Raw genomic sequence first — 16,970 nt, 5'->3', positions numbered from 1 at the left:
AATATTTGTAATTTTAACTTCTCAATATTCTGATAATATCAGTGTCACAGAATTTAATTTACATTTGCTTTGGTGATATCCTGAAAGAGTTTTATTATGGTATGAGCAGATGCAATGACAAGGTATAGACTCTGTGATTAATTCTTCCTCCTTCCTATTAATATATGTTTGAAATTGTTACCCAAATGAATGCTGAACTTCTATAAAGTCCCTGTGTTTGATAGTGAACCAAGCTGAAAGGAAATACTAAAAGTATAAAACAAAAAGTATTTTAGAGGAAGAGGAGGAAATACCTATTTTTTTTCTTAGATACAAACCTCAGTTTGAGAGGTACAAGTAAGAGGCAAAGTGGCATAAAATGCTTTTACATCCTCTATTAATCTAGGATTGGGATTTTTCATTCTGTGAGGAAGAAGGGGTGCACTAGGGTTTATTTTTAAATGTGTATTAGATAGATGTAAATGTATGGAACTTTTCCTTCTAGAAAATGCTGACATAATCCAGGTTACATACATTTTTAATATGTTAAAAAGACCCCAAACAGATGAATTTTGATTCTCAGCCATCTCTAGCCTGAGGATCTGTCATTCTCTTGCCTATTTTGGTGTCTTGATTTTATAATTAGGAGTGAGAATTACCCAAAAAGTTTTTAAGATGAAACAAGCTCATAACTTTGCATCGTCAAGATGAGAAATAATGATCCCTGACGTTGAAGAAACTAATTATATTAACTCAAGTTGTGACGTGTACAGAAAAATTTAGTGTTGCTATTTGCACAGGTCAGAAGATCATAATTTTGGAGTGACCAAGAAACCTGTTGCGTTGTGGCTGATGTCAGGTCCCTCACAAACACCTGAGAAGCACTGGAATGGCTATTAATTGTCCTGGAATACATAAACACATATATGAGGTTTTCCAAAGTTATCCAAGTGCTCAAAATTCATGGAATATTTTGATGTCCCTAATATTGAAAATCAGAAATTGAGCTTAGGAAGTGTCAGTTCAATAGTGCCTGAACTTCTGTACCTACAAATCAAAGTAATATAGAGAAGTGCCCTAAACAGACTTCAAGACATGCAGCAGAGTTCAATCAGTAACTGGAAATACAACTCATAAAAAATCTTGGTAATTATAGAAAGATGGAGTCAAATTCACAGAGGGAAACATATTAAGACATTCAGTGAAGAGCCGTGATTCACAAGAACATTACAGGTTTAAGTGTCTTAATCACTACAAGTTTTCAATTGCTTTTTGCTTTTTTCATTTGTCAAACGATTTCTCCTATGTTACGCCTTTGTTTGATGTATTTTTCCATCTGGACTGTGGTAGATTTTACACCAGAACTACCATAAATATTTTAAAAATGATATTAAAAAGAACTTCTGAAAAACTTAATGAACAATGTTAGCATTTTCTTTCAAGATCTATGTTTCTATTTTTTCTTTAACTCTTATTGTATCAAATGCATAGTTATTTCATCTCCTATCATGTCAGTAATAAGCTTATCTAGAAATAATATATGTAATTATATAGCAATGACACGTAATTCTAAATACATGCAAATAGGCTATACTTGTGTGTTTTGAAAACCTCCATAATTTCCTGAGTTGTAATCCACTTTTCCCCATTTCTTCTGACAACATGTTGTGACTTACAATATTTATTTAAATAAATCTAGCAATTTAATTTTTTTTAAAATAATGAATGGCATTTCACAGAAATTTGCAGTTTTTTTGCATTATGAACAAAACTTAAACCTGAATATTTTGAGTAAGTTAAAAAGGAATTGAAAAACAATTACCAATTGCTTTGTTATTCTGAAATAGAAAAGTCTATGATATAATGCATCAACTGGTAACTTTTCTTTAACTTTTAAAACAAATCTATGCATAAGCCACAGTTACTTTTAAAAAATAATAAAAAAAAACAACAAAAACCTTCAGATGCTGAATTTGCACTTCATGACCAGTTGAGGGAAACCTTGATTTGCATTTTTAGATTGTTAGATGAAAATGTTTCCAGTAAAAGGAAATTAATGTAACAGTTGAGCACAGTGAATATAGGTAATTTGTCCAAAATAAGTTTCCAGAAGTACCAGTTACTGTAGAACAGAATGGTGAATTTTCAAAGCATGGTTTGATGCGTGCTTCTGGCAGCTCCCCCAGGACTTGTGGGTTTGTTTTCTTCAGGTTTCTCTTACACAGACTCCTCTCCAACCTCTTGAATAACCTGTTGAATAAGTGTTTAGGTTCTGCTTCATTTCTATGCTCTGCTTTTACGTGAATGCAAATTCACATGAGCCTCACTTCTGCTGGGAGTTGGTGGCAACCGGCACTTACGGGATGAGGAAGAAAACCCTACAGCAATCCCTTTCTTTGCAGTCTACCCACCAGTGAAAGTCAGCATCATAGTCCGTAATTGTGCCTCTTACATGCAGATCAGTGTTAGCTGGAGAACTGAAGCTCCTGCAGACCAGGAGAAGGAGCATTTCCTGTTGGAAATCACTTGCAAAACTCAGTATTCTTGTGGCTCCAGATGGCTCCTGCCTGGGAACAGTCCTGGTAGATTCACCCCTTTGTCATCAATCTGCTAGCCACTTTTGCTTTAAGCAACTCTTCCTCCTACCTATCACATGCCCTCTTGGTAATTACGGGGAAGAAGAGGCTTCCCCTCCAAGCCTCTCCTTATCTGGAATCTGCATGCTTCTGCTCTTCCTTTGTAGAACAGTTTTTGCTGATGGTGAAAGCTGGCAGATGATTACAGAATGCATGCCAGAAAGCCAGCCCAGCCAGGGCAGTGACAGGAAGGACTAAGCTCACAGCTCATTCACAAGACATCATACAGTCATATAATCCTAGAATGGTTTGCGTTAGAAGGGACCTTAAACCTCCATGTCCTTCTTATTAGGTTGTGAATGCTGACAGTGTTCACGACCAGGTTGGACAAAGCCTTGGGTGAGATGGTTTAGTATGAGGTGTCCCTGCCCATGGCAGGAGGGCTGGAACTAGATGATCTTAAGATCCTTTCCAACCCAAACTATTCTATGATTCTATGATTCTACGCTGATGCCCCAGAGCTCGACATAGAACTGCAGGTGTATGTATGTGTGTGTGTCACCAGAGTGGAGTAGAGGAGAGGAATCCACTTCCTCAACCTGCTGGGGATGCAGCCTGACTGTGCAAAGTAACCTCTGGTGGAGAAATAGCAATATTGAAACCTTGAAACACATTGGGAAGAGATGAATGTGTGTTCTCATATTGGTTACCTACTTCAGAGCTGCAGAAAGCTGACATAGTCCAGCAATTTGGGTCTCAGTGCATTTTGGATCCTCAAATGTAACATAATTTGGGCTGGAATGTAGTCAGTAAGCACTGATTTAGTTTTCTTAAATCTTTTTATTTCTAAGCTAGTGTTTTGGAAATGAACAGTGTTTTGGTGTGTTTGGTGGAAGAGGGGCAGAATTAGGACATGGCAGATGTGAGGTTTTAGGACTGTCCTGGAGAAAACAGAAATGAAAGTGCTCAGTACATCCTCTGTCACCTCAGATTCTAGGGGATGCTTGAATGCAGATGTGAGAAGCTTGTGCCTCCTTTTTTTGCCATGTTTCAGGTAAATAATTAGTAAAGTCAAATATAAAAGAAAAATATATAACAAAAAGCAGTATTGTGATGCAAGATCTTTTAATGAGAGTAAGAAGCAGTTACAGCTTGTAGTAGTAGAGAAGAGAAGCATTCAGGGATTCACACATCCTTTAAACAGAGTCACAAGATTGCACAGTAGATGCTTTTGGGACTATGGTGGTGTTTGGTGAGGAGCAGAGCTGTCAGCACATTATATGGCAAGACGAGATGTCTTCTCCTCTCTGCATCTTCTGTTGTAAAGCTACACATCAAACTACACAGTACATCCAAAGGTTATGAAGGAAGATTTCACCCTAATAGCAAGTTACTCAAAGTAGCTGCAGACATTGAAGAGAGGTGCTAAGCACTCAGGACCATTCCTGACTGCAGTCGCTGTCACAGAAGCTTAGCAAAGGTACAATTCATACGTTACTATTTTGCCTTTCATTTCCTATCTGATTGTTCTACGGCTGGGTTTAGCAGGGGTAGCAGCTCCCATAGTTGTATCTACGGATGTAGCGAGAAGAGTAGGGGTAGCAGTAGCGAGAGCTGTAGGAGGGGTAGCAGTCACGGTAACCGCACAGACTCCCATAGCTCTGGTAGCCACAGGGGCTCCCACAGTCGTAGGTCCGGTAGCTGCACGGGCTTCCACAGCCATAGGTCCTGTAGGTGTACACAGACCCGTAGTTGCAGGGTGAGTAGCAGGAATCCTCACACTGGGTCTGGTAGCAGAAAGTCATCTTGGTCTGATGGACGGGGAGGCAAGTCTGAAACACAGCAGAAGAGAAGAAGATAAGGTCTGACCCAGAGATCAAGAGGATGCTAGCTGCTTCTAGAAAAACCTATGTAAGTATAAGAAAGAGGGAGGAAAGAAGTGCAAACATGGGAACCAGTCCAACACCTCCATTCAAAGCTATACCCTGACTCCTTGCCCAGCTCACTCCTTTCTGGTTTTCCCCCTTGTTTTCGCCATAAAAATATTTTATCCTGCTTGTTACCATTGCTTAGATTTGGCAGTCTGTTTTCAAGTGGTATATGAGATAGGATCTTGTTAGGATTAGATTGTATCAGTGTCTGATGCTTCTCTAAAAACCATCAGTGAACAGACACTAGATCAGGAATGAATTCTGTCAGTTCTTGCCATTGAGACAAGACACCACAGAAGAACTCTTCTTGTGCAAAGCTCTGCTGAAAAAAGCAGCTTGTTTGTTTGAACCCGTGTCCAGGCTTTAATTGCCAGTTGAATATACTTACGTTTTGTTCAAAATAATGAAAAAATTTGTAATACATTTTCTGCTTCATAATAAAGAAGCCTCAAAGGCTTCACTATATCATAAATAAAGACAATTTCTCACAGTGCATTGCTAGATGACACAATCTTCTAAGCTTATGTGGGCATATATCCCATTTTAAACAAAATGAGTTGTGCTTGCTGTGAAATCACAGCCTTTTCTGGAAAAAGCCTTTGCTTTTAAAGTATAACTGCTGTCTGTATAACCATATAGTAAAAACACAGCATCTACACAGAAATAAAGACATTGTAGTAAGCCCGACTTACCAAGTTCAGTGAGAACGTAAGTCCGAAGATGTGAGTAGAGAGTGTTGAATTTCTCTCCCTTTTATATATTTATCTGACCAAGCCTACTGTGCTTTAAACTCCTATTCATCACAAAACAAATTTACTTATGCACGTCATTCCTTCAGTTGATGTAATTGTTTTCTTGGTTTGTGATCATTAGTCAGTTCTTGGCTTCCAAAAGTATGACATTGCATTGCAGTTTTCTTTCATGTTCGGACTTCCTGGGTGAATTATATTTGTAGAATTAGTGTGGTGAAATCTGAGTTATAACAGGAAAGGGAAGGAAGGATATTGAGAGCAGAATTGATTGATGTTCATAATCCCAATTTTAGAGGAATGGATGAATTTCAGTGTATGAAGCCTGCAATGACTCTGGATTGGTTTGAGGAAGGAGGAATTTCAGAGTTATTTTATTCCTCAGAAATAATAATCCCTAGAAAGCATTTCTTGTTTGGTTGTTCTTTTTTTTTTCTTTTTTTTTTTAATTTCAAAATTGCATTTTTAGGTCAGAATATTAGCAGTATTTGTATTTATAATATCATTTGTGTTATATCCAACCCAATAACAGAAGTACAAGAAAGGTGGTTGGATTAGAGGGCGCATCTGGTCTGTACCTTGCTGCGATCAAATATGCATGGATATGTTAACTGTTTATTGTGACCTTCACAGGAAATTCATGTAGATTTGCCTGCTAGAAATGCTCTATCAATTACTTTTACCAGACTTCAACAGCCAGCTCCTTTGTCTGCATAGAAGGAAACTGGGGTCCTTTTTGGTGTAAGAATGGTGGAAATAGATCTGAGTAAATTAGAGTCACTGACAAGACTTTAGGAGAACCCTGAAGCAGGTAGCAATAAATAATCAATCTAAAGGATATTTGAAATTTTAAATTGCATAATATATAAAATAAACTGACAAATTCAGGCTCCTGGAGAGTCAACGCAATCTAGGCAAATTTTATGGATCCAAAAATATCTCCTTAGAGATTGTTTATGCTTAGATCAGAAATGATTCACTCAGGGATTCATTACAAAAGAACAAGATAAGCCAAACAGGAACATATATGTGTAATAACAGAAGTTTTCCTAAGGAGTCCCCCAACTGCTAAATATAGTTTAACATGACATTTTCTTGATGTTGTTGAGGTGTTTAACTTAATGCTGCTAATGACGGTGAATAATGCTGAGCCCTGTGGATGTGACCTGGTAAAGCAGCAACATCCCGGTCTTCCCTGGTGACCTTCACCTCAAAACACTGCTGTTTACTTGCATCTAAGGGAAGGATAATAACAGACATGTCAGACGTTCAGGGCCTTTCTCAAAATTTTGAATATCAAAGCCTTCATTAATACTTATTAAAGATTCACATGTACAAAGAGATTTATTATTTAAATATTAATACTACGTTAGTGGAAAACGCCCCAGCATTATGTAACACAGTTTCTAAAAACGTGTATCACGTTATTCTGTTTCTAGGCTTTATTAAGGATGTAATTTATAGCTGGAGAATTGAGTCTTGGAAAGGTGTTTTCTCGGAAAATACGTCATATACATGCCTTTTTAATGCTTCTACACCAATTTTCTAGCTGAATCAGTGAGCACAGCAATATCATATTCCATGACAGCATCAATGCAAAGGTCTTACCCACTTTGCTAGTCACAGGAAATGTTGGAAGGGATTGGTAGGAACGTGCTGTTTCATGCATCATTAAAGTTATGAAATACATGAAAATGAGAGGCTCCCCCTTCCACAAGCATTTCAGGAAAAAAACCTGTACCAAAAAGCACATGGACCAACATGCACAGTGAGGCCAGCCTGCCGAAAATGATGTTTAGCAATTTATACATCTTTGCATATGTTGCTGGACTGAAGAAGTGAATTCAGCATGATGATACCAAGGCTTAATTGCCCTGGTAGTTTTGAGATGAAAGAAACCTGGAGGGTGTAACCTGTATGTCACAGTGCTGGACCAATAATCAGAAACCCTGGGGAGAACCGGTATATCAATGAGGAGTCATGGCGGAAGCAAAATGTGCTTGGTAATTGGACCCTTTCATGCATGAGGCGGGACTAGGAGCTCTATAAAAACCCCAAACCACTGAGGATAATGCATTCACTTCTCCTGCCTTATTCTCACTGCAGATTGGGTAAGTTGGCATAGATTTAGGAATCCTAGCGAGTAACGATACAATTTTCCCTCTCTTCCCTCCCTTCCAGTTACTAATCTACGAGTGTTGTAGATTAATTCACTGGGAATTAGGGTTGTGATTTGATGAGAATTATTTATATGTAAGATATTCTTTCCTGCCTGGATTTTCTTTGGTATTTCAGAGTTTGAAACTGTGACAGTTCTGCACATATCCCTCTTTTCCCTTTAAGTCTTCATCTCACTATAGCTATGAAGGATTTTCCAGCTTATTTCCTGACAGCTTCCTTTTGACACAGGCATCGCGGTTCACAATCACATCTCCCATTGTGATCCAGGCGTGCAGCCAGTGGGGTTGTGCAGCAAAGCTCAGAAAGACTGGTCAGGACAGAGGATTATGGGAAGACCCGGCACTAAAAATGAGGATAGAACAATAGTGTCAGGCACTATGGCTGGGTTTGCTGGCTCTTTCTTCCCTGCATGTTTGCGGCATTTATTTGGGTTTTGCTTGCTGTTGGGAACATTGTCTTACAGGCTTTTCCTTCCCTGTGGTGTTTTAGGCTTGCCTCCCTCCATCACATCAAGATGACTTTCTGCTACCAGACCCAGTGTGAGGATTCCTGCTACTCACCCTGCAACTACGGGTCTGTGTACACCTACAGGACCTACGACTGCGGAAGCCCCTGCAGCTACCGGACCTACGACTGTGGAAGCCCCTGCAGCTACCGGACCTACGACTGTGGGAGCCCCTGTGGCTACCGGAGCTATGGGAGTCTGTGCGGTTACCGTGACTGCTACCCTTCCTACAGCTCTCGCTACTGCTACCCCTACTCTTCTCGCTACATCCGTAGATACAGCTATGGGAGCTGCTACCCCTGCTAAATCAAGAAGGATATAATGGATTCATGGCTGCTCTTAAAGGGGAGGGTTTGCAGAAGCTCTGAGTCCAGGACTATAACTGAAAGCTGTAGTATTTTGGAGCGATCAGTGTTTCTGTAAAACTTCTTCAGTGTGCTTCTAAAATGTCTTCCTTCTTTCCTACAGACTTCTTAACCCTCCATGAGTTTGGTGGTGTAAAGGAAGCCGGGCTTAACATGAACAGCTTCTTAACTGACTTTTGTCGCTTTGCCAGCTAACATTAATGAAATCTAGAGTGTACTTGCACTAGCCTTCCTATGGATATGTTTTTGACTTAACTGCTTTTGAAGCTGTACCAAAGAAACAGTAAATCATCTGATCTGATTTGTTTCACTAGACTGAAAGCAAGTGCAAAAGGTTGAAAATGGAAATCGATAGTCCAATGCTACAGCTATAGCAGCAAAAACAGTACCAATGAAACCAGATTTTCTGCAGATAAAAACTCTGTATGCATTCTTTCTGCTTCTGCTTCTTGTATTATTTTAGATTGTGACTGTTAGCTTTATTCTTATTAAAAGTTATAGCATCATCACATGTCCCAGCTTTTGTTATTCTCATTTGGATGTGCACAGATTTTTGTCCCCTGCTTGATACATTTTACGATGACGTACTGCACACTGTAGCTCTTATGGATGTCAGCTGAACCTTAGCACAGATTTTGAAAACTAAAAACTCAGTAAAATCTCAGAAAATGAAGCCACCCATTCTGGAAATTCCTAGGAAGGATTTGGAAATATTAACTTCAGGATGACAGTGTGTGTACACACATTGGATATAACAGCACCACATCTTAGTGATTTGCAGATGTACTTTTGAATGGCTGCAGGAAAACCCAATTTAACTGAGGAATAAGCCAAGAAGTTGGGAGAGAATCACTGTTTTTCAAGAGCTTTTGTGCTGGCAGTGTCTGGAATGGCTTCTGGGCTTAGAGACCTGGCTCTGTTATAGAGCAGAAAACTGCACTCTTTCCATTCACCTGCTTAAGTGTTTGTAAGTGTTACTGCAAGGCTCCATTTGAATGACAATGAAATGGCATGAAGTTCCCAGGCTGCACAATCACACAGTTGTTATTAGGGTGAGATCCATTGCCCAAGTCTGCAGCGACTCTATTATTCATGACTGAAGGACCTAACTGGCAGCAGGAGTAACCTCTTATTAGTAGGATGCTGTAATGCAGTCTAGGCATGAAACAGCCGGTGAAGTGCTTTGGAATCTCTATTAAACCCTAGAACCCTTATTGTGAATGTAATTACTGTCCTTTGAACACACACAGCTGCCCTTTGAGGTCAGTCTCACGCGGGGAACAGAGCTCAATTGTGCTATAATACAAAATTCATTGAAAACCTTTGCAAGTAAAGCACTGGGTTACACCACCAGCGCTTTTTGGGATGGAGCTTTCTCATTCCTTCCGAGGAGCTGTGCTCATAGGGAAGTGCTCACCCACTTTGATGCCTGACACCTTCCCTGCAGAAGCACAGTGCAAGTTGCTGGTCAGCCTGTATCTTGGCATTAAGGTGGAATTCAGCTGGAAGTGGTCATAATCTCAATTTTTTATGAGCTAAGTCTAAAATAAGAAATATGGAAAGCTATGAATAGGTAAAAATTGGAAAGTATTATATCTCTCAGAATGCACAAGTAAGAGACAATATCAGCTTAAAATAATCCCTAGTATCTCAGTAGTACTACAGACTACTTATGGACTCGGCTGCTTTAACAAGGGACCTAGTTAGAAGAAAGAGTTAGAAATCCATGGAATGCCGCACAGATACACACTTCTTTCACTCCAGGATATCATCTTCAGATAAGACCAGAAAGAAATCCAAATTTCTGGGATTAGAAGGCAGAGTAACTAATTGGAGGATCTACTAGAGTTGTTTGTACAGGGCTACATTTGAATGAAACATCTGAAGGCTATAAAATCTCTGAGTAAAGCATATATTGAAATGTCTCAACTTGTACGTTTGGAGTGACTATTATCCCATAAAGAAACACCTGACAAATGTTTAAATAGATTAGTAACAAACTATAAATATAGCTATGAACATCTGAGTTCATTGAAATCCCCAGACTATCTAGGGTGGTAAAAAGTGATGACATTGTATGCTTCTCTTTGAAAGAGGAACCACAAAGCAATAAATAAATTCACTCATGTTTATTTCCTTCAAAAGCTATCCTTTACAATGGGCCTGTTTGTTGTGTGCTGCAACAAGGGAGTCTATCAGAGGTCCCTCCCTTCCCCAGGTAACTTCCCATCGTGTGATCCCAGCACTTGCACACTGGTCTTGCACACAGACAGTTCCAGTCAAAGCCATCAGCAAGGGCAATGTGGCAGCATGCTGGTCATTGCTGGAGAGACCAGGATAAAAGGGGTCAGCTGTCCCATATCTACCCAGGTTTCCCTGCACTTTTCCATAGCCACCGTCCATGTGGTACGGGAGAACTTAGTGCAGGGATGCAGGAACATGGAGGCAGTGGAGGGAAGACATATGAGGAGGTGCTTGGGGTTGGTAAGGCAGGTCCCGCAGATGACCCTGGCAAGGCCCAGGTGGGAATTTGCAAGGTGGCCCAGAGAGCAAAGGAAACTACTGGGGGTAACGTCTGTGGGGAAAAGAAGAAATGAAACCAAGGGTGGACACTGCGATGCAACCCAGCTTTTATTGCAGTTTAAAGGGGGAAGGAGCGGGGAGCAGAGCAGGGCCCTGGCAAAGGGCTTCCTCAGTCTCCTGGCTGTGGACACACCGAGAATGAACATCAGCTGTGCGACAGGAGCAGGCGTGCAGCATGGGGCTGCGTTGTCAAGGGACAGCGAGTCCTGAAGTGAAGCTCAAGCAGGGCAGGAGGAAGGCAGAGCTGGGCTTCAAGCAGGCCAGAGACTTCCAAGCTCTGGATCCCAGCAGTACCGAAGGAATGTTCCTCCACAGAGCGTCATGTCGGGATGTGCCAGGGTACCTTCTGGAGCTCTCCCATGTCTGTGGCCGTACCCAGTGTGTGGTTAGCAGGGCCCACAGCTGCCACTGAGGTATGAGCGGCCCCGGCGCCAGCCACCATATCCGCAGCCTCCAAAGCCTCCATAGCCACCAAAGCCTCCATAGCCTCCACAGCTACCATAGCCTCCATAGCCACCATAGCCACCATAGCCTCCATAGCCACCAAGGCCTCCATAGCCCCCATAGCCTCCATAACCACCATAGCCTCCATAACTGCCGCCGTAGCCCCCAGCAATGGCAGGGACTCCCGCTGAGCCCACAGCGCTGTGCTGAGGGAAGGAGCTGAGGATGGGTCCGGGGAAGGTGACCACCGTGGCTGGGGGCTGGATCACCACTGAGGAGCTCTGGCACTGACGCACGCAGGGCTCGTTGGTGGTGTCAGCCACTGGGCATGGGGCGGCCACCCCACAGGAAGGGGCACACAGGCTGGAGCAGGACATCTTTCAGGCAGCCGCAGAGTCCTGGAAAATGCACCAGGGATTAGGCAAGGGTGAGGGCAAGAAACTCTGTCAAGGGAGGCAGGGAGAGATCTGCAAGAGGCTCCCAGGAGCTGCACTTACCCGTTTGATCAGGAGAGTCAAGAGCAGGAATCTGGATAGAGGCTGTGAGGCTTTCAGCTCTTTTATACATGTCCCAGACTGCCTGGGGCATCGGTCAGGCGTGGGGGCAGGAACCCCTCAGTCTCATAAAACTCAGTGGAAAAGCTTCATGACACAGAAAATGATGTGAGACAATTATATCCTTCTTCGCTGGGGACATTGGTGTGCAAATGTCCCCTGAGTGTACAAGGTTGATGGGAGGGCGAGACCTTGACACACCTTGACATGAAACACAAGGTGTTGCTGTAGCTGAGTTAGAAGCCCTAATAAACCTTGCTCTGTCCCTAATCCCTCACTTTGCCTGGGCAGGAGAGTCCTGAGCATCTTGCAGAAGTGCTTTGCAATCCTGGGCACAGCCATGATGCCTCTCATTACCTCCCTTTTACAGGCTGGTAAACAGAGGCATCAGGAGGTTGGGTAAATACAGAAGCTTTTCAACACATTTGTGGTGACTTTGACATCCCTTCCATCCCCCAAAGCAGCAAGACCTGTGCGTGTCACGGTCTGTGGGTCCATAGACATGTCTATGAATTGCCCAGCTCTTGCGGGTCTGGAGGACAGTGGGATATTTAGGTCATGGTTTTACTTGGTGGCTGTGGAAAGGGTAGAGGAGATGTGTCCATGCATGGCAGAACTGGAAACACACAGGGGGCTGGAAGAGATGCGATGTGCAGGCAGTGGGATAGAGCACAGGAGACCTCTGATGGGAAAACACACGCACACACACATATATGGAGGAGCAGAAGTGCAGCAGCGGGGCCAGGTCACTGTCATTTGGTTCAGCCTCATGTCTGTGAGCACGGTCTTCTCCAGGGTTTGATATGGCCACATTGGCTGGAGTCGGAGGCATGGTGGGCACTGCTGGTTCTGGAAGTCTGGCTGGATGGCTGTTGAGCTCGGTGTGGCTGGGGACTGGAATGTTCTACAAGTTGCCAAAGATAGTTTCTGGCATGTGAAGTGCGGGATTAAGGGCAGATGAGGGTTTATTGGAAGAGGGAGTTAAGTTACAGAAGCGCCATGTCTTTGATGTTGTGATGTGTCATATTCAACCCTGCCATCATCTCTTTCTTCTCCCGAGCAAATTTACATGTCTGCTTCCACATCTGGGAGGCAAACAATTGTATCACATCACTATCTGTGTCATGAAGCTTGTCCACTGTACTACATGATGATCTGGGATTTCTGTCACCACACTTTGGCTGATGCCCCAGGCAGTGTGGGACATGTATAAAAGAGCTGAGGGCTTCACAGCTCTGTATCCAGATTCCTCCGCTTGACTTTCCTGATCAAACAGGTAAGTTAAAATCCTATACCCTTCTTTCCTTCCTCAGCTGTTTCTTTCCCAATGTCTCTTTTGATGTCTTTTCCACCACACTTTCATAGCTAAAAGTTAGATGTGATGGTGCCCTTTAAGAGATAGGGAAAGGGTGAATATTGGAACTTATAGGTATGATGCTCTGTGTACACCAATGCAATCTAGTTTCTTGCAAGCTTGGCAGTTTCCTACATGCTTTGGTCAGGAAAAGTTTTCCTCTCTCCTATGGGCAAGTCAGGCCCAGGGAGCATAGAGGAAAGCAAGGGTTTTACAGCAGCATGTCAACTGCGGCTCACGTTTCTTCTCTGACTGCCTGGGATGATCCAGGGCATGTCCTGGAGCAGAGGTTTCAAGTGGAAGAGAATGAGGAGGGATTTGTCATCAGGCCATGTACTGCACCATAACTCTGTCTTCTCCTGCAGCTTGACCTCCTGAAGAGAAGAATGTCCTGCTCCAGCCTGTGTGCCCCTTCCTGTGGGGTGGCCGCCCCATGCCCAGTGGCTGACACCACCAACGAGCCCTGCGTGCGTCAGTGTCAGAGCTCCTCAGTGGTGATCCAGCCCCCGGCCTCAGTGGTCACCTTCCCTGGACCCATCCTCAGCTCCTTCCCTCAGCACAGCGTTGTGGGCTCAGCGGGAGTCCCTGCCATTGCTGGGGGCTACGGCGGCAGTTATGGAGGCTATGGTGGATTTGGAGGCTATGGTGGCTACGGGGGCTATGGAGGCCTTGGTGGCTATGGTGGCTATGGAGGCTATGGTAGCTGTGGAGGCTATGGAGGCTTTGGTGGCTATGGAGGCTTTGGTGGCTACGGAGGCTTTGGGGGCTGCGGATATGGTGGCTGGGGCCGAGGTCTCAGGTCCTTCGGTGGTTGGTGTGGGAGCTGCTAAGCCTCACCCTGGTCCATCCTCAGGCAGCAGAGATCTCCAGGAAAGCCTCTGGCACATCCCAACATGATGATGCCCAAAGGAAGAACATCCCTTCAGCACTGCTGGGATCCAGAGGCTGGATACCTCCTGCCTATTGGAGCCAAATTTTGCTGTCCTCCTGCCCTACTTGATCATTCCTTCAAGACTTGTTGCCTCCTGATGACAGAGACCCTCACAGGGTGCCTGCTGCTGCAGCAGGACTGATGCTCTTTGCAGCTCTGCCCACTGTCAGGAGACATTGGATGCCCTTGGTCTGGGCCCTGCTTTTCTCCCAACTCCTTCCCCACCTCAATCTGCAATAAAAGCTTTGTTGCATTGCAATGTTGACCCTTGGTTTTTCCTGATCCTTTCTTCTTCTTTCCCACTTGCCACAAAATTCTGGGTTTGTTGGTCTGTGCTCCTTGAAAATCCAATGGTAGTTCTCTGGGAGTTTGTTACTATTGATGGTGTTCTGTTGTGTGGAGCTCTCAAGGCAGCCTTCCAATATCAGAAGGGAGCCTACAAGGGTACTGGAGAGGGACTCTTCATAAAGGGCTGTAGCAATAGGGAAAGGGTTAATGGGTTAAAACTTAAGTAGTGGGAATTCAGATTAGATATAAGAAAAATGTTCTCCCCTGTGAGGGTGCTGAGGCGCTGGCACAGGGTGCCCAGAGAAGCTGTGGATGCCCCATCCCTGGCAGTGTTCAAGGCCAGGTTACACAGGGCCCTGGGCAATATGGTCTAGTGGAAAGTGTCCCTGCCTGTGGCAATGGTTGGAACTTGATAATCTTAAGGTCCTTTCCAACTTAAACCATTCTATGATTCTATGATTATCATCCAAGATGGATTGTACAGAGCATTTCCCAGGGAGCTTCCTCTTGTCTCCCTCCAGCAATAAACACAATACATACCCAAAGCCCATCTGAAAGATGTGAAAGTGCCTCAAGGGTCCTGTGGCAGCTCTTCCAAATCCTCTGCAAACCTGGCATGCTGCCATTGCATCCTTTTGTTGGCTTCATATTGGTCATATTGGGGGGGTCCAGGGAAACGGAGGGAAAAACCAGGCATGTACAAGGCTGCTGTCCCATGCTGATCATGTCCCTGTGCCCAGCCAGAGGTAGGTACTACTTAGAGAGTGTGTGATAGGCACAGCCAAGTCTTCCCAAGTCTCCTCTCTGAGCCAGGATTTGTCCCCGGGTACCCAAGTCACATGAAGCATAAAGCTCTTTGAGAGGGAGGTTGAAATGCCAGCACTGCTGAGATCCCTCCCTTCCCCAGGTAACTTCACATTGTGTGATCCCTGCTCTTCACTTCGGTCTTGCACACAGACGGTTCCAGCCAAGGCCATCAGGAAGGGCAATGTGGCAGCATGTTGGGCACTGCTGAAGAGGCCTGGAAAAGAGGGGTCAACTGTCCCATATCTACCCAAGTTCTCTTCACTTTCTCTCAGCTGCCTTCTACGTGTTAGCTCCTGTGGTGTCCCCTGTGTGTCTGCTGAGGGCACCGTGGTGGAAGGGGGTTTGGGTGATCTCATCTCTGCTGCCATATCTGGGTGCTTTTGGAGGCATTTGGCATTTGTGAGCTGGTGTGTGAGGAAAGGCAGAAAAAGGCCAGCAAATCTGTTCCAAAGCAGAGGGCTGTAGGAAGCTCTCCTGCTCTTCCTGGGCAGAGCAGGGTCTGCAGAATGAAGGTGGGTGACACAGGGACTGGCTGGGAAGGGCTTCTGCTGCAGGAGCTGGGGCAGATGGGACTAAAAGTGATCCAGGGAGTATTTGGAGATGAAGAAAAAACGAGTGCAGGAATGTGGAGGCCATGGAGGCAAGGCATATGGGCAGGTGCTGGCACTTGAGACCCTCTCCCCTTTTGACCAGTGTTCTCCCAAGTGGCTCTGAGCTGTGCTTTTGCCATTGAGATGGCTCCATTTGGATACCAGTCCCAGGAGAGCTGGAGCCTCAGGCAGCCGATTGGAACGGCCACACTGGGCAGCAAACTCCGCTGCAGTTCTTCCTGGGCTGCACAGTGCAGGAGCCCAAGGCATAGAGAAGACAGAGAGAAGGAGAAGCTGTTGAAGAATACAAACATGTCCACCCACTGCTGACAGTGGTGTGCTGGATGCACATGCTGCCCCGGACAGGCTGAAGGATGTTGTCCTGGGTTCAGCAGCAGCAGTCATTTTTCTCCTTCTTGGTAGCTGGGGCAGTGCTGTGTTTTGACTTTTGGCCTGGGAACAGAGCTGATAACAAGGATGTTTTGGTTTGGCCAAGGATTTTGTGAGCCTCATGCTCTGCCAGGGAGGAGGGGAAGTCGGGAGGAAGCAGAGACAGGACACCTGACCCACACTGACCAAAGAGGTATTCCATACCACAGCACGTCATGCCTGGGGGGGGTAACTGGGAGTTACCAGGAAGGGCTGGGGGACTGCAGGGTTGGAGGAGGTATCGGTCTGTGCTTGGTTGGGCTGGGGGGGCGAGTTATCGGTCGGCTGGTGATGAGGTGGTGATGTATTCTCTTCCCTTGTTATTTCCTTTATCATTATTAATATCGGTGGTAGCAGTAGTGATCTGTGTTATACCTTAGTTACTGGGCTGTTCTTATCTCAACCCGTGGGAGTTACATTCTTTTTGATTCCCCTCTCCATCCCTTCGGGAGTAGGGGGAGGGCAAGAAGGGGGGGAGTGAGTGAATGAGCCCTCTGACTGGTTTTAAACCATGACAGATGTGACAAAGGTCGTGCATTGTCCCCGGCAAGGCCCTTGGAACGAACTGGCCAGGATGGCCTAGAACCAAGGATATAAATTGGTGTATTATCTATTGAGGAAGGAAAAAGTAAAGCCAAGGGTTGACATTGAGATGCAATACAACTTTTATCGCATTTTGGAAGGAGGAGGGAGTTGGGAGAACA

The 16,970-nt window shown here is 44.5% G+C and overlaps 5 protein-coding genes across 6 annotated transcripts in view; 2 read left to right on the top strand and 3 right to left on the bottom strand.

Annotated features, from left to right (window-relative positions):
- Window positions 1-16,970, bottom strand: part of LOC130606756 (protein MRP-126-like) — a 201,326-nt gene that overhangs the window by 112,587 nt on the left and 71,769 nt on the right. The window lies entirely within an intron of this gene.
- LOC130606737 (uncharacterized) lies at window positions 4,097-4,360 on the bottom strand. Its single transcript, XM_057423260.1, has 2 exons — window positions 4,302-4,360; window positions 4,097-4,265 (listed from the first exon to the last, which is right to left on the bottom strand). The coding sequence occupies exons 1-2, from the start codon at window positions 4,358-4,360 to the stop codon at window positions 4,097-4,099; spliced, it is 228 nt and encodes a 75-aa protein (XP_057279243.1).
- LOC130606730 (keratin-associated protein 6-3-like) lies at window positions 7,911-8,241 on the top strand. Its single transcript, XM_057423252.1, has one exon. The coding sequence runs from the start codon at window positions 7,931-7,933 to the stop codon at window positions 8,225-8,227; it is 297 nt and encodes a 98-aa protein (XP_057279235.1). The 5' UTR covers window positions 7,911-7,930; the 3' UTR covers window positions 8,228-8,241.
- LOC130606691 (claw keratin-like) lies at window positions 10,947-11,690 on the bottom strand. The gene has a single exon (XM_057423216.1). It carries the CDS (start codon window positions 11,688-11,690, stop codon window positions 11,256-11,258), a length of 435 nt encoding a protein of 144 aa, XP_057279199.1. The 3' UTR covers window positions 10,947-11,255.
- Window positions 13,608-14,138, top strand: LOC130606686 (claw keratin-like). 2 transcript variants are annotated; one of them, XM_057423211.1, is made up of 2 exons: window positions 13,608-13,902; window positions 13,933-14,138. In XM_057423211.1, exons 1-2 carry the CDS (start codon window positions 13,608-13,610, stop codon window positions 14,049-14,051), a joined length of 414 nt encoding a protein of 137 aa, XP_057279194.1. In that variant the 3' UTR covers window positions 14,052-14,138. The 2 variants fall into 2 exon arrangements, with proteins under 2 accessions (XP_057279194.1, XP_057279193.1); XM_057423210.1 differs by having other exon boundaries at window positions 13,608-14,138.

This window comes from Pezoporus wallicus, unplaced genomic scaffold (genome assembly GCF_028554395.1).
Source record: "Pezoporus wallicus isolate ANWC-B61680 ecotype Strahan unplaced genomic scaffold, APGP_CSIRO_Pwel_v1 scaffold_8441, whole genome shotgun sequence".
Classification (NCBI taxonomy): Eukaryota; Metazoa; Chordata; class Aves; order Psittaciformes; family Psittacidae; genus Pezoporus; species Pezoporus wallicus.
This window is presented reverse-complemented; position numbering and strand designations above follow the sequence as displayed.

Excerpts from the sequence above, each read along its gene's own strand:
- LOC130606737 (XM_057423260.1), bottom strand. The coding sequence starts at position 4,360 with ATGACTTTCTGCTACCAGACCCAGTGTGAGGATTCCTGCTACTCACCC. Across the intron at positions 4,266-4,301 it reads TACTCACCCTGCAACTACGG|CCCGTGCAGCTACCGGACCT; the intron begins GTCTGTGTACAC and ends TGGCTGTGGAAG.
- LOC130606686 (XM_057423210.1), top strand. The coding sequence starts at position 13,608 with ATGTCCTGCTCCAGCCTGTGTGCCCCTTCCTGTGGGGTGGCCGCCCCA.
- LOC130606691 (XM_057423216.1), bottom strand. The coding sequence starts at position 11,690 with ATGTCCTGCTCCAGCCTGTGTGCCCCTTCCTGTGGGGTGGCCGCCCCA.
- LOC130606730 (XM_057423252.1), top strand. The coding sequence starts at position 7,931 with ATGACTTTCTGCTACCAGACCCAGTGTGAGGATTCCTGCTACTCACCC.